The sequence below is a fragment of the Pinus tabuliformis genome, chromosome 8 (assembly GCF_031772625.1).
Source record: "Pinus tabuliformis cultivar Carrire ecotype Pingquan chromosome 8, CPIR1, whole genome shotgun sequence".
NCBI classification, from domain to species: Eukaryota; Viridiplantae; Streptophyta; class Pinopsida; order Pinales; family Pinaceae; genus Pinus; species Pinus tabuliformis.
This window is the reverse complement of record NC_142294.1, coordinates 1,681,121,929-1,681,139,617: the sequence shown is the minus strand read 5'-3', so window position 1 is coordinate 1,681,139,617 and position 17,689 is coordinate 1,681,121,929. Positions and strand designations below refer to the sequence as shown.

Sequence of the window (17,689 nt, the reverse complement as noted above, 5' to 3'; positions counted from 1 at the left end):
GCGCAACTCCCAGCTCCCTCTGCGTGGCTCTGGCTGGCTCTATTTCACACTCCTTTATTTTTGCGCTTCTAGAAACAACTTCTGTCAACTCGAGGCAACTATTGTTTGCTGCTATTGCTCCGCTCGGCTGATGTCTTTTAGTCCTCTTGTGATCTGCAATCACGCTCTGATACCATGTTGGAATTTCTAAGTCTGACACATTAGAAACCCTTCATGCACTTTATTTGATTTATTCCTACCTACTTGTTATTTTCCTTAACAAGTTATTTACAATGTAAATACTAAAAATAAACACTATTGCATGCTCAACATATTACAGATCAACAACTAAAAGAAACAAGAACAAACACACCACATGATACCATTATTTTTGGACTAATGTCCCTGGAAAGACCCAATGTGGGAAAACTGGTGCAACTATCTGAGTGTTTTCTTATTAAGCAATATCAAAGTACAGTCTGGTTGCCGAAATTGGCCTACCCAACAGAGAATTTCCTTAGCAGCTATACCTCATAGTTTGAGAGAAATCTCCTGGCAACCCTAGCGTCTGCCCAATCTGGACTGCGTCAACCTCTCCTAGCCCAGCGCTAGCCCTGCGTCAGCCTTCCTTGGCCTGTATCAGCCCCAGGAGGCCCTGTGTCAGCTCTGGGAGCCTCTGCGTCAGCTACGTTGGCCCCTCTGCTGCTCTGCGCACCACTTGGCTGCCTCTGCGTGGCCCTGCGTGATCCCTTGCTGGCTCTGCGTCACTCTCCTTGGTTGCTACGTTGCTCTCCCGACACAATCTCTGCCTTCTCTGTTTCTCTATACTCAATGCCCCTCAACTGCTCTCCCAATCACTGATTCTATCTCTCTTAGCAAACCCCACTCTAGAGAATAAAATGATTGATCACTCTGGTGTATTTTCCAAGTGACCCTCGAGCCTCTTATACTTTCCCTGTTGACATATCAACGACTGAGATTAAGTCCCTAATCAATGGCTAAGATTATATCTAGCTTGATCCATGTCTTTTGGACCATTCTAACACAGATTCATATTAAAAAACATTAATATTTTATTTTCCCTAAGTTTAGACTTGGGGACTCCATTAAAAATATTAATTATTTTAATATCTCTTGATCTGTTTAGAATCTGCCCAAACCCTTTCTGGGTATTGGAGATCTCATGTGCCCCAACCTCTCCACCTTATTTCGTGGCTAGAGCACATCCGATGCTACCCCAAACCAACAACTTTAACTAATACAAAGGTTTTGTTCAGAAACCCTAATTCACCAAACCCTAAATCTAGGTTTTTATCATATAACTTAAACTTTAGTAACAAACCTTAAAAAGGTTAGGGTTTAACAAACCTTAAACATCAAGCGAGTAAGATTTCATTACAGGCTCTAAACTTTATCAACAAAGCCTAAGTAGACTAGGGTTTCATAATTAGCATACTTATCGAAAGGCTAGGGTTTAACAGTGAACCCTGAAGGTTAGGGTTTCACTAAAGTAAACAAGAGATAGAGAATATAGCAAGGTTGATTTAATCTAAAGATTTATCACCTTAATCAAGAATCTTAATGATTCAGAATCCTAGACATGAAGGAGTTAGTAATATAGAACAAATTTCAAAATAACCGCACCTTGTAATATGAAGAAGATTTATTATAAATATTTATACATACCTTCTCATCTAGGAATATAGAACAAATCTATATAACGAATATCAAGAGTTAATAATATAGAACAAATTTCAAAATAATCGCACCTTGTAATATGAAGAAGATTTATTATAAATCTTTATACATACAGGCTCATCTAGAATATCGTAGCAGAACCCAAAAAGAACCAACACTCAGAAGTGCTCTTGTGATCCTCCATACCGCCTACCCAGTCAGCATTCAAATAATCATGCAGCTTCACATTTTTGGCAGTGTATCTCAATCCATGAGAGATTGTGCCCTGAAGATATCTCAGAAGATTCTTGGCACCAATCCAGTGAGGCTCAACCATATATGAGCTCAACATGCTAACTACAAAACATATATCCGGGCGAAAGTTCACTAAGAACATCAATGCTAGAATGAGTTTATGAATCTCAGAGGCATTTCCCAAATCAGGTCCGACATCCCTACCACATAACTTATGAAAGTTAAGCTCCATCGAGGTAGTCATAGGCTTGCAGTTCACCATTCCAAATCTAGAATCCAACTCCCTCTTACTTTTGCAAATGAGAGGGTCTGCACCTGTCAGAAAGAGGTCGTCCTCAGAAGGTGCTAGTATGAGAGGTCTATCATCCACAACCTTCAAGCAAAGGTTTGGATTGGCTTCACTCTTAGTGAATCTCATCCTCATCAAACAACTATCAATCCTCTTATATCAAACCCGAGGTGTTTTGCTTCAAGCCATAGAGGGCTTTCTTCCACCTGCATACATGAGATTCCCGATCATGAATCTCAAACCCCTCGGGTTGTTCCAAACCTATGGACCTGCTACATGAGGGGAATGTTCCCCTTGTAAGATTTTCCTTTGGTACATCTTGGACATGTACCTTCATGCTCTTCTTGAATTCAGGCATCCCAATCACCATCTGACTCACATCGTGTAGGGCCCCATAATAAGCATACCTTTGGTGCTATAGATGAGATGTGTCAACTGACATGGTCCCTAATGGACTTCATGCAACTTGATACCAATTGCCAACCTTGAACCCATGAGTAAAAGCATCGTTGAAAATTCCATTTTCAAACACGTACCTTTCCATCGGTGAACGCTACCTTGAAACCTTTGACTTCCATTGCCGAAATGGACACCAGGTTCTTCTTGCGATCAGGTATATAAAGAGATTCTTGTAAATGAATCGAGTTACCCTCATTCAATTGAGGGGTAACATTCCCTAAACCCTTTCTAGGATAGGTGGTATTGACTCCAAGCATAATCCCACGATTGTTTCCATCTCTACCAAATTTGAGAGAGCACCCTTCTATCCGATGAAGTGCCTTGAAGCACTACAGATTCCCAAGGAGTCTAGAGGAGAGGGCCTATATAACAACATTTGATTCTTCATACCTGGGGTTCCTTGCTTTCTTTGAAGAGTCAGCCATTTCCTTGATGTCCTTGGAATGATTGTTATCATCAAGTGATGTGTCCCGACCATTCAGACACTCCTTCGCATAATGGCCGAACTTATTGCAAGCAAGGCATCTGCCTTTCCTTCTACCCTTAGATCTAGACTTCCCATTGAAGTGATCTTTAGGTAGGCCATTAGAAGCTTCCGTTATGCCACTCAGATATTATTCTCTGCTTCGACTTCACCCTTGGTGATCCCATTGAGCCTTTTTGTCCTTTCCAACTGTCTTCGGTGATTGCTCTTTCAATATTGCTGGGGCTTTGTCTTCACCTTAGCTTTGATACCATGTTAATTTTAGGTATGTTCTATGCTTAGAGCAATTTATTTCAATTTTCACAGTTAGCTCAATATCTTTTCCATATTAGCAATCACATCAGCATAATAGTAAATTGCAGATAGAACATAAACATGAATTGCATTAGACAAGCCAAGACAAGATGACACAAGATGTGGCGCTAGCCAAGGACAAAACCCAATGTGGGGAAACCCTTGATCAATTCTTTTATATGTTCTTCAATAGTTCAACAGAGAGAGAGAGAGAGATAGTACCTATACAACAGAAGTCAACACTTTGACTTATCTAAATAAGAGCAAAGATCATCTCTAAGAGGATGATACATGAGGTAGCTGAACTCAGTTGAAGACATGTTGCTTCAACTGATTCTCCAAGATGACTCCATCACCATGCGAAACTTGTCATTCTACTGCACCATGTCCTGCATCACAAAGCTGCACCTTGCTGCACCATGTCCTTCATCACAGAGCTGCACCTTGCTGCACCATCGTTGTGTCTCACTGAGCTGCATCTTTCTTACTGCTACACTATGCATACCATGTCCAGCATCACAGAGCTGCACCATGCTGCACCATCACTATGTCTCACTATGCATACCATGTTCGGCATCACAGAGCTGCACCATCACTGTGTCTCACTATGCATACCATGTCCGACATCACAGAGCTACACCATGCTGCACCATCACTGCTATATACTTATGATATTCATCCTAAGATACCAAGGTTGCTTTCTATGGTGCTATGGCCTGCGACCTAGCACATAGCAATGCCAATGTAACTGATTTGAGTTATGATTGTTGCAACAGTCCTAACAGATTCATCGATTAGGCCCGCTGCCTATCACAGTTCAGCTGTCATCTACAACTCACCCAAAAACAGATTTCCTTACCTTGATTGTTGTCCAAACAACCTTGATTAGGCTCCTGTAGATACTTGGCCTAACAGCCCTACACACAGCTCCTACGCAGCCTCTTTTCCCACGCAGTAGTAGCCTCTCTCTGCAGCTCAAATAGAAGTGCCCTAACTGTCTTTACTCCAGCCTCTTGGTGCTCTTGAATTGCGTTCAATATGGGCCAATGAGGAGCCTCCTTCACTTGGCCTAATCTCCAGCTCCTTGTCCCTTGAGACAACCCTGTTCTTGGGCTTGTTTGCACCCTCAAACAACCCTCAAACCAATCCGCATCCCCACAGCAACTTGGCCTCTAATCTAGGCTCTCCACGCTGTCCTCATGATGCCTCCTTTTTTGTTGTGGCCAGGGCATTTCTCTTTGCTGCAGCTAGGTCTACTAGATTTGTGGCTAGGTCTCTTTAAGGTCTCCACATGATAGTGGATCTTGCTGCTTAAAGAAGCTCTCCTAAACAATGGTAAATCTCCCTTCTTTGCTGCGGCTAAGTAGCCTCCTTTGACTGCAGTTAGGGCATCCTTTAGGCAGCGTATAAGGGCAGGTTTGGGCAGCGTATAGGAGCCTCTTTAGGCTGTGTATAGGAGCCTCTTTACTATGGCCAGATCTCCTTCATGTTTGTGTTTTAGGCTTCCTCTGGACAACGTATAGCTAGGGCATCATTATCATCTTCATGTCTGCGTTTTAGACCTTTCTCTGGACAACGTATGGCTTTCATGAGCTAGGGCATCATCCTCTAGGACTGCGTTTTTCCCTTAGAGATTCTTCTTTCCACTAAAACCCAAAACAAGTGGAGAAGAAGAAATCTCAAGAGAGTTGTGTGTACAAATGACTTGCAAGGCACTTGTATTTATACTAAAACGTGGAGCACAAGTGGGGGCAGTTGGGTTGCTGGCCGACCTTGACGAATTGTCCCATAACACAAATAAATTAATATCTCCATGAATACTTATCGGAATTGGATGATCTTTAGACCAATCCTACACCTCTTGATGAGAGGAGTCCAAGAAAAATATCAGTTGCAACTTGCCATAAATAAGACGACCCACATGGAGTTTGGTTCTAGTTGCCAATTTTAACAACTTTTATCTTCTTTCCTGTCATATTCCCCTCTAGAGCCTGGAACTCTTTGAATTGACCAAAAACCTCATCTTTGGTTTTCAAAAAGTAGATCCAAGTCTTCCTAGAATGGTCATCGATGAAGGTGACGAAGTATTCGGCACCACTAAGAGCTTTCGTGGACATCAGTCTGCAAATATCTGAGTGTATCAATCCTAGTACACTCTTGGCCCTATTATTACTTTTTGGAAATGTTGCTTTGGCATACTTGCACAGAGCACATCCTCTGCATGCATCATCTCGTTCAGTGCTAAGATTTAGAACACCTATTATAGTTTTTCTGAGAATTCTCAGAGCCCCATAGTGCAAATGTCTCATCCTTCTGTGCCATAGTTCATTCAAATCCTTGTCTCCATTATTGCCTATCAGTGCCATTGGTGATTCTAGCTGCAATTTGTACAACCTGTTACTTCTGATTCCGATCAAGACCTTCTTTTTCCAACTCGGGTGTTTGACGTATACTTTCTCCTTAATGAAGAGAACGTCATAGCCCTTGCTTTGAAGTTGAGATAAAAAAAGTAAGTTCATCCCGGGTCCTAGCACATGCAACACATTGGTAGCTCGAAACCGCTATCCTGTTTTTGTTTGAAAAACTATAGTACCTATCCCTACTGGAGTACACTTTGCCTTATTCCCCATGGTGATCTGAAAATTCATCCTTTCTTCCCGATAACCTGAAAAACATCCTCGGATTCCTGTCATATGCCAGGAAGCTCCACTATCTATATACCAAACCTTCGAGGAGGCAAAGCTTGTTACGTAAGCAACTTCTTCTTCCAATTTGAAAGCCAACATAGAATAATCATAATTTTTGTTTCTTGTGCATTCTTTTGAAAATCTGCACGAATGTCTTGGAGTGGATGCCTTTGCATCATGCTCTTGGCCCATAATTGATTTTCCCTTCCTGTCACCGAATCTTCGCTTCGATACCATGTGAAAAGTTCTAAATAGAAATTCTATTACTGTAGTAACTGATTTATTTCACCTACTTATTATTGCCAATAAGTTATTGATGAAATCTCTTTAGTAAACATTAAAATAAATTCTACTGTAGATATCACATTATTACACAAAAATAAATATATGCACAAGAATCAATTACATCAACACAGTTATTTTTATACAATTGTCGCCGGAAAAACCCAATGCGGGAAAACCGGTGTAGGAGAGGAGGGTTTTATTAATCTTCAGCAGCAATCGCTTTTACAGAAAAATTTACATAGACATTGGGAGAAAACACTTGAGACTTTTTCTCCGAGACTTTCCGACGCCTTGGAGAGCTTTGTTTCACTACTGCATCAGCCTTGTGACATTCTGCGTGGCTCTGCGCAACTCTGGTCTCTCTCTGCGTCATCCCTGCGTCTCTCTGGTCTGCGTCTCCCTCTGCGCTGTCTCTTAGAGTCCTTGCGTTACTTCTTCTGAGCTTCCTGACTACTGCTAATCCCCTCTCTTCCTCCACCCTGTGACTCTCCCTTTGAAATCGATCTCCTTCTCTTTGAGAATCGATTTCCCTTGGGATACTGAGCTTCTGCTGGTGTATCTCCAAATGTCCCTCAAGTCTTCTCTGATACTTTTCCTATTGACGAATCAACGGCTGAGATGTCTATAATCAATGGCTAAGATTAAAACAGACTTGATCCTCGTCTCTTAGAAGCTTCCCATCCTTATCTTTATTAATACCCATTAATATTTTTATTTTCCTAAGTTTAGACTTAGGAACCCATTAAAAATATTCATTATTTTAATAACTCCTCATCCGGATGGAATTTCTCAAAACGATTTCCGAGTCTTGCAGATCTCATGTGCCTTAGTCGCTCCACCAATTTTCATGGCTAGAGCACATCCGATGCTACCACAAATCAACATATACCCTAGGTAGGTGTCCCTTTATGAACGGTCATGTCCTTAGGGACATACCTCTTCATTAACTATTTAATCCTTATTTATGATCTGTTTTAATTATTTATATTTACATTATTTATATCTATATTTTATTCATAATAGAATCAAGGGAAGTCACAAAATGTATTATGATGTCAAACATTGAACTATTGCAATGCTCCTGTAGGGTTTCTCTCAAAGCTTAGCTTCCCTTGTCTTCTTTTGGTGAACCATAACCCTAATCTTCTTGTTGACTCAACGTAAGAACCCTAGTGCTCAAAACAAAGAGACAAAAGTACAATAAAGAAGTGTATGAATGAAAATGACATGTTCAATCTAGCCCTCACATTTGCAATGATGGTTTTATCCAATCCAGAAACCTTTCTAAAACAAGTAAAACTTTGATGAATTGGATAAAATCTTGCTATAACTATTAAAGTTTCAGCAAATCGGATATATCTGAATATTGCAAGGTCCAATTAAAGTGAGACTAGTGGCATTTGAATGAAGATAGAACTAAGAATATGGTATTAAAAGTGTGAAAATGTAAAAACTATTAGGGAAAAACACAAAGAGACATCGTGTACATCCTCCCTCTTCTGAGGGAGACTAAAATCAACAGGTTTTAGTAAAGTGCCCATAACTTCTTGGAGAATCCAAATTGAGTGAAATTGGTGGCATTCATAAGCATATATGTAGGGCTGCTAGAGGTCAATATTTCAGTTGCGTCAATGATAAATATTTGAGATAGAATAGGTGCACGATCAGTTTGAAGAGGAGACTCAAAAGAAGGGCCTAAAATGTATGTTAAATTAAAATTGTCATAATTTTGATTGGAAGCTCCAATCGAGGTGATTCAAGAGGCATTGTAAAGATGAAAGACAGGATAATACATATATAACAAATTTCAACTAATATAAGCCTACATATGAAATGCACTTAGCCCTCAGTTATATGACTTTGAGAGGTTAAAAGGCATTTAGTCATTCTTTGTGCTTATAGGTGTTTCTCTTTTAGATTAACATACAAGTCAGCAGATAGTTGGAAATTCTTAATTCTTGATTTTCCTTGGCCATTATGATTAGTTCACTTATCGTTAATAAGTTATCCTTGATTTTCTCTGTAAAGGCCATATCGAATGTTTCTGTGATTTTATAAATTATTTTAGGATTGTCTTTCAGGATTGGACGCATGTTTCAGTCAAAGTTGTGGCATAGTTTCAGGCAGTTGTAAATGTATTATTTGCAGTAAATGCAGGCTATTATGGGTGGGAAGATCAAGGTACCGACGTTGTCAGGCAACATACTATTGAAGGTAATCTTCTTTGGATTGACCTTTCTTTTATCATGCTTTTAGTTGTCTTCTTTTAATAGTGTTCATTTTGTTTTACACTTGTTTATTATTTTTTTGCACTTTAAAATTATCATTTTTAGTTTCTTATACAGTACAATATTGCGACATTGCAAGAAATCACAAATTTGATATGCATGTTGGCACAAACAAGATGTAGCCATATTACGTAAATCCAGTAAACCCACCTAAATAATTATGTGTGTCATATGTGATCAAATTCTATGGGTTTTTCAAACTCCTATAAATAGGTGTTTTAATTGGAATTTGTCAATATAGTTTTTTATGAGCTTTATGTTGAGAATGTGGCCAATCTTCATTTTTTTTCCAGAGAAAAGAGTCTGTAACTTTCAGTAAATATAAAAAAAAGTTACATTTGTAGATGCTAGAGCATTACTGTGGCCATTGCCCAAAAAAACACAAATCAGATCAGCTGTGTGCATAAAACTAGCAGTGCTGTTTACAGCCAGCACCTAATCTCAAAAATAGATGTCTTACATACACTTCGACTGTTTTTAGAAAAACTGCTCACATTGGAGTGGGCCCAAAAGTTTATTTCAGACCCCTGTGGGCTTGATTTCAACCTGTACAGATACAAGATCCAAAATGAAGAGCCCATCTAGATTATGCCTCAACTGAAAGAGAAAACATCAGCTGAAACACTTTCCATTAGATGGAAAGAAGTGTCAAAAATTGTAGTGATATGTGCAGACTTGATACAGAGTATTATTTGGATGTGCCACATTCCTCCTCAGACCCAAGGGTCAAAAACAAATTCTGTTTTGCTGCCTTCTTAATCTTCAAGGACTTTGCACGTGCTTTGGTCCATATCCAGGCCATTTCTGGATAGCCTCTCTGCTTCCTTGTTCCGGTGCCTGTAAATATGATCAAAAGATATAAAAGAGAACTGAGAGACTTTGTTTTGTAACTTGTCCATGAGAGGCTGCAGTGTAAAGGATTGAAGCTTTGTTTTCTTGTTCATCCAATGTATGACCACCTGAGAGTCTCCATAAATGTGTAGAGAGAAGACATGTTTTGAGATTGGAAGAAAAAAGATAGTGTAAAGAGCGAAGAGTTCAGCCATATTTTTTCAGGCAGGGCCTATGTTAATTTTAGATAACAATGGCATGTTCTATTCTTGGAACAATTACTTCAATGTCCTTCTGTTAGCCCAATGACAATTTACACTTAGATTTCAATAGCAATCACATAAACCATTAATTCACATTGATAGTAACTATAGATAGAACATAAACAATAAATGCAGAAGACAAGTCAAGACAAGAGAACACCAATATTTGGCTAAAGCCAGGGAAAAACCCCAGAGGGGGAAACTCTTAATCAATCCTTCTTATTATCAAATATCAAATGTTCAGCAGAGAGAGAATATCCAATAGAGTACAATGATGAGAGTCAAAGTCAAAGTGACTTGGCTTCTTTTTTATTATCAAATATCAAATGTTCAGCAGAGAGAAAATATCCAATAGAGTACAATGATGAGAGTCAAAGTCAAAGTGACTTGACTTTTGCAAAGTATCCAAACCAATGTAAAGCTGATCAGCTTGATGAATGTCTGCAATTCTGAAAAGTCAACAGCAATTAATGTGCTTTAACAAGACAGCATTCAACGGTCAACGAAGCAGTCAAAGTAGTCTCCAAAAGAGCTCGGTCCTGGTTCAATCAAGGCAGCCTACTTTGCTGATTGAAATGAGCCCAAAACAGTCCAATTCCAGGCAGTCAAACTTGGTCAACTTAGAGAGGATACCTGTAGTCAAATTTCAAAGTTCTGCAATTAGGGATGCAGTCAAAGTGCCTAGATTACCTTGGATTCTATGCCAACATCCCAATTTTACCCAAGTCAACGCAGGTCAACATCCCAGAACAGACCTGCAATTCGTTCAACCTGAAATAGACACTTGTCCCTTCGCGCGTGTGGAACATCCCTGAAATCCCTAAGCTGTATGTACCATGAACCAATCATTGAAGGAGAGAGAAGAAGAATGATGTGTGTTGAATGTGCCAAATGGGGTTGAGGGTCTCCTTTATTTATATGTGCTCGAGGGGGTTCAATTTGTCTAATTTACCCCAGGCTGACCTTGACCAAATTTGATCTTGCGGGCTTGACATCAAAAGCATATTTCTCCTTGTCCAAATTCAGTGCTTCCAAGGTCAATTTTGGTCTTCTCGAAAAGAGGAGTTTTATCCAGTAATCATCTTAGGCAAGCTGCCCAAAGTGGAATTTGGCCCTAGTTGCACATTTTAACAGCCTAGGTTGGAAGAGAAGGAGATGGAATGGGAATGAGAGAGATAGAGAACCTCCCCATCACCACCAATAGTAGGGAAGTCTTTGGGCAGCACCATCAAAGAAAGCCCAAGGATAGAGAAATTGGATTTTTGCATGGGCGGGAGGAGAGCGGGGAACTAGAGGAGGGGAAAATACCAAAGATGGACTTACTTTGGGAGGAGACTTTGATGGGATTAGTGTTAATTTTTCTTAGGGCTATATTCTTCTTTGCTTTGATACTTGCATTTCAACATTTGCATATTAAATTCACCCCATAACAACTTAACGTTATTCAGATTTACAACATTATTGAACAACATATGCAATTATATAGAAAGAACAAAGTCATCATCAATGCAGCAAAACATAAAGAAACAATAGAAGAAAAACACGAATATCAAAGACACTAGATGTAGGCACTTTACCAGGGCTAAAACATCTCTATAGGGAAAAACCCAGTCATACTCTTCCACTAGTAAATCCAAGTTGAGATAGACCAAGACCCTAGACCAAAAGAACTTCCTCCTCCACCAAGTAAGGCTGCCAATACGATTCAACAAACTTCAGTAGTCACTTCTTGTCCAACAACTTCAACCTAACAATAACCCATAATTTCAGCCCCAACAAATCCAGAATTTCGGCCCAACGATATTACTATAACTTCAACCCTTCTAGCAACTCAACAACTTCACACGTGAAAGAGAGAGAGAGAGAGAATTTCGACTCCTTGTCCTTGATAGAGACCTCCTTTTTCCTTCGCTAGCCCAACGATTGCAGATCGAACTTGGTGAGTGAGTGCTCGAAATAAGGTCGAGTTGTTGCCTTTATATAGGATATTTTGCTTCTCAGTTAGGTCGACTTATCCAGTTTGAGGCCGACTTGGTGGAGGAGGCCTAGAAGACCTAATTTACATCAAAATAAATTTGTTTCTTGATTGATAATGCCAAAGAAGGGTCTATTACATTATGACATGGACAAGGACACTTGGCATAAACCCTAGAAGCCTACAAGGCACTCTACCAGGGCTAAAACCTCTCTATAGGGGAAAACCTAGTCATACTCTTCGACTAGTAAATCCAAGTTGAGATAGACCAAGACCCTAGACCAAAAGAACTTCCTCCTCCACCATGTAAGGCTGCAAATGCGATTCAACAAACTGTAGTATTCACTTCTTGTCGAGCAGCTTCAACCTAACAATAACCCATAATTTCAGCCCCCAACAAATCCAGAATTTCGGCCCAGCTATATTACTGTAAATTTGACCCTTCTAGCAGCGCAACAACTTGACAAGAGAGAGAGAGAGAGAGAGAGAGAGAGAGAGAGAGAATTTCGACTTCTTGTCCTTGATAGAGACCTCCTTTCTCCTTCGCTAGCCCAACAACTGCAGATCGAACTTGGTGAGTCAGTGCTCGAAATAAGGTCGAGTTGTTGCATTTGTATAGGATATTTTGCTGCTCAGTTAGGTCGACTTATCCAGTTTGAGGCCGACTTGGTGGAGGAGGCCTAGAAGACCTAATTTAGATCAAAATAAATTTGTTTCTTGATTGATAATGCCAAAGAAGGGTCTATTACATTATGACATGGACAAGGACACTTGACATAAACCCTAGAAGCCTACAATGGAGACTTTGACCTGTAAACAATTGACCCATGCATAAAACCCATGCTTTAATAAGTCATTTTCTTAAATAATTAAAAGTCATTTTTCTTTCTTTTGACAAATACATTATATCATGAATCAAATATAATTATGTAGACCGAAACTAGTTACATTCTTCAACACTCCTTCTCAACTAAGGAGGTATTCATAATTACATATATACACAGGTACATGGAAGATCTCAAGTTGATATGCTCAATGAAGAGTCACAACACACAATGCTGCAGATTAGATACATGACCAGGGTACTCTAATCGGGCGGGACTAAGGTGGACTCAAGCTTTAGCCACTCTAGGTACCATTACGCTTTTAAGCTCTACCACCAACCTAGGTATCTAGGTGCGTATCCAAGGTCAAAGCTCCATGACCAACGTCACCCTCCGTACTTCGGGATATAAACATCAACACATAGGCCGCACAAATGTCCTCCCAAGCATCTTGCCATAGGATGCTTCATCTCTCCTAATCAACTAAATCAGATATATCCACCACTCTAAGCCTTTTATGGAGAGATCCTGCACAATCACAACCCCAATCAATACTAAACCCTTTTACGAAGAGATCCTGCACAATCGCAACCCCAATCAATACTAAACCTTCAAATATATATATACAAGTGAGCACAAACCTTTGGGGTTCTTAATTATTCTGATGCTACTTATATCATCATCAGGTCATCAAATACAACTTGTTGAAAGCTTTCTTCTTCTTTCATTTCTTTAGTAGCACCAATTACAACTTCAGTGCTCCTCAAGTCTTTGTGAACATCTATTTGTAGTACTTTCATTTTTTGGTTTCATTCTTAATTCAAGGTATAGAATGCCCTCCCTCTCAACTGGGGAGTTATACCCTTTCTTCTATCCAGGGTCCCTCTCAACTTAGGGATAACATCAGAAAAACTTCATCCTTTCAAGGCTTCATTTATGGCATCAAGGTTTTCTTGATCTTCATCATTCTTATAGCTTCCTACATCATGCTCATTATCATCTTCAATTACAAACATCTCCAACATTTTGAAGATTATGTACCTGCAAAACTTTAATAGCAAGTACAACCAAATACAAATATATAGAAGCATGAACTTAATCATGTTACTATAATGGAAGCATCAAAACATCCAAACTTTAGACATCAAATACCTAAACCTAGTTAGGTTCATAATCAACTAGAGACACATCTTTTTATATACTAGTCTTCAACTTCTTGCTAGGGTTTTGTCATAAACCCTAGACTTCATCTTTGAGACAAAGCCTTAGATTCAATCAAATTAACAATCCAATCATATACTATACATCTAAGGTTTCAACAACATGATTTTTTGAATTACATGTCAGACTCTACTAGGGTTTGTTGCAAACCCTAGATTTTACAAACTAAAGTCTAAAACATCAAGAAACAAATCATCATATCCTAGAATATCAATCTAGGGTTTTGTTACAAACCCTAGATTTCCCAAACTAAAACATGAGTATCAACAATTAAGTTAGCATACTCACATATACATATCTAGGATGCACTAGCATTCAATAGTCATACCTACTAGGTAAACCCAAGACAAAAGTTAATACATCAAAGTTAGATAGACAACAATTTTGATCAGATTATGGTTTCAATTATGCGAAAGAATATACACCTGGGGTTTCATTCCTAAACCTTACTATAACTATTACAAAGGTTTTGTTCATAAACCCCAATTTACCAGACCCTAAAGATCTAGGGTTTATATATATAATTTAGACATTAATAACAAACGCTAAAGAACTAGGGTTCTATTATGACATTATAATTATGTGAAAGAATATACACCTGGGGTTTCATTCCTAAATCTTACTATAACTATTACAAAGTTTTTGTTCATAAACCCCAATTCACCAGACCCGAAAGATCTAGGGTTTATATATATAATTTAGACATTAATAACAAACCCTAAAGAACTAGGGTTCTATTATGACATTATCAAAACCCTAAACTTCAAAAGAATAGGATTTCTAGACTTTATTAACAACCCTAAGAGGACTAGGGTTTCAACTTTATTAACATTGACATACCCTTAGCATCAAGAGGCTAGGGTTTTATAGTGAACCCTAAAGTTTAGGGTTTCACAAGAATAATGAAAATGATAATATAACTAGGGTAGATTAAATCTAAGGATTAATCACCCTAACAAGAATCTTTAAGATTCAAAACCCTAGACATAATGATGTTAGTAATGTAAAGCAAATTTCAAAAGATAATGAACATACCTTTTCTATAAAGAGAACCTTGTAACAAAACTTGTAGTTTAAGACATACCTTGAATTGTTCTTTAACAAACCTTGTAGGACATCAATTCTTGAAGGGCTTCCTTTGCAACAAAACTTCTTCCATGCTTCAAGTCTCCTCCATAACCTTTGTGTATTCTACAATCTTTCCTACCAAGGAAAATATAAAGAAAAGGTTATTAGCATACAATACAAACAAATCTTGATGTGAGGAGGAAGCCAAACATGAAAAGATGAAACAAAGAACAAAAGGCTTATCTTTTGGTAAAATGGTGGATGCTCCCTCTTAATTTAATCTTTCTGAGGGACACCTACAACCTATCAAAATAATTCAAAAATGTCCTAACAAGACATGTTAGACCTAAAAACTTTAGAAATCAAAAGAGAAAGGAAAATAATGCAAAACTTAAGATAGAAGGATGTGCAAGGGATAGTATTCCCTAAGAGTCTTTGGTAAATAGATCTTTGATTTCAGATTCTTCAGTCTTGTTTCTCTTAGGTGGACCTTCATCAACAACATTCACACATTCTCTTTCTCTTTTCTTATTCCTTGGATCTTCAAGACAATGACTTTTGTAGCGACCCATCTTATGACAGTTCTAGCATTCAACCATGGATAGGTCAACTTTCTTTGAACTTCTTGAAGGTTCACTTCTTCTTGTGATGAGCAAAATAAGCATTAGAGGTGTTCTTGTTATTTATTAATGGTATTCTGGCTTCTTATTGACTACATGCATTCCACATTTGTTTGAATGTTGGGGTATCCTTCCAACTGCTAATTCCTAATGCAAAAGCACTCCAAGAATTTGGGTAGTCCTAGAAGAGCAACAATTACGAGCTCCTTTTCTGGTACAACTTTATCTATCTCTTGGAGTTCATCTCTTATTCTCGACATCCTTACAAAGTATGATGATACAATATTATCTCTTGTCATCCTTATTGTCCTTATTTCATTCTTGAGGCTTGCTATTTGACCAATGTTCTTGATGGTGAATAATTTTAAGAGAGCCTCATACATTTCTTGAGCAGAGTCTATGTTGGATATGTATGGAATTAGGTTGGCCTTTACTTTATCTACTATTAGATTCACGACCAATATTTCAGTTTCTTTGAACTTCCCTTTCTCTTCTTCATCTATAAGCTTCTTGAATTTTCCTTGAGCAAGTTCCAAAACTTTGTGCTTAGCGAGGATAAAATCTATCCTCTTTTTCCATGCCCTATAGTTGGAGGTGTTGTAAAATGTAACTAGCTTCGGTCTTCATAATGACATGTAATTATGATCTTTGTAAATGATGAAAAGAAGTAAATAAAAATTATTTTTGTAATTCCTTGCTTCATGGGTTTCATGAGCAAGAAATTTTGGTTAGATGGCTCCCATTGAGAGCGTTAAGATTTATCATTGAGTCAAAGAGTCAATGTCATGTATGAAGATCTCTTCTTGAGCATATGTAAACTGTATATAAGTCTATGTAGCCCTCCAACAACAAGCACACATTCCTCTCTTCATGTCGACCTGCAAGATGAAGCAATGGCTATGTCAGCTCACTCAAGGAGACACACCCATTTGGATGCTAAAATCGGCTTATTATATAGTCGAACCACTATATATACATGGCTAGGGTCAATGCAAAAGGGACAATTCAGACTTCGCATAACTTTGAGATTTCGTAGAAAAGAAGTTTAGATGTCTGATATTTTCAGAGGCAGTAATAAGTTCGTATATACCATAAAAAGGAGGTAAGTTCGGATAGAGTTTGAAGAGACATCTAAGGGAAAGCGAGGATCTGTCTAGGGACAACGAGGACATATCTTGTGAAGATTTATGAATCTAACACATTAGAAACCCCTACTACAATCACTGGTATACAATCTCCTACTTGTTCTTTACATTAACAAGCTATTTAATTACATAAACATCGAAGTAAACATTATTGCAGCCTTCACAAATATACAGATCATGCATTGAAATAAACTGAGACAATCACCCAAGGGACACCATTATTTTTGGACAATCGTCCCCGGAAAAAGCCAATTCGGGAAAAACGGTGCAACATATAGAGGGTTTGTATTATTAAGTAGATTCGTGAATACAACTAGGGTGCTAGAAATGGCTCACCCAACAGAGAATATCCTCCCAGTATTACCTGTATCCGGAGATAGATATTCTGGCAAATCAACAACCAGATGATCAAACCCCGCAACGACTCCGACTGTTCCCTATGATGGACAATGAAAGCTGCTCCAAGCACTACTTTCGGCTTCACCCTCTCGCGACTCAGAATCTGCTGATCTGCTCCTAGTCTTCCCCACAGAATCTCCTCAGTGCTGCGTCTGAAGCCCTCTATAGCTTCTGCGTCAGCCCCTACGGCTTCTGCGTCGGCCTCTACGACTCTCTATGTCCTCTACGTCAGCTCCTACAACCTCTATGTCAGCCCTTCTAGGGTCTGCGCTGTCTCTCCCGACACTTCATTGCCTCTCTGCTATGTATTCTTCAGCCTCAGATGAAAATCCCTTGTTGAACAGGTGGCAGACATCCTTATGAAGGCCCTTGGAAGAATGAAGTTTGATTATTTCATGGAGAAGATGGGGATGATAAAGAATCCATTTCAGTAGGCGAAATGGGTATGATGTTGCAGTGCAATAGCATGATGCAACATGATGAGAAGAGGATGCAGTGTTGGGAAGAAGTACCAGCAGCAACACGGATGCAGAGGGAGTTGTAGTGCAAAAGCAATGTTGGGAAGATGGACTAGTAGCAACACGGATGCAATGGGAGCTGTTGTACAGATGTAGTAGTGGCAGTGATAGAGCCATGGGCAGCAGTA

General features: G+C 38.9%; 1 protein-coding gene across 3 annotated transcripts in view; it reads left to right on the top strand.

Moving 5' to 3' along the window:
- ATJ1 (DNAJ heat shock family protein) overlaps window positions 1-17,689 on the top strand; it is a 332,305-nt gene that overhangs the window by 230,124 nt on the left and 84,492 nt on the right. For all 3 annotated transcript variants that reach the window (XM_089374301.1, XM_089374302.1, XM_089374303.1), the window contains exon 15: window positions 8,567-8,623. In XM_089374301.1, coding sequence (XP_089230427.1) covers window positions 8,567-8,623 — 57 coding nt within the window. The remainder of the gene's footprint in view (window positions 1-8,566; window positions 8,624-17,689) is intronic.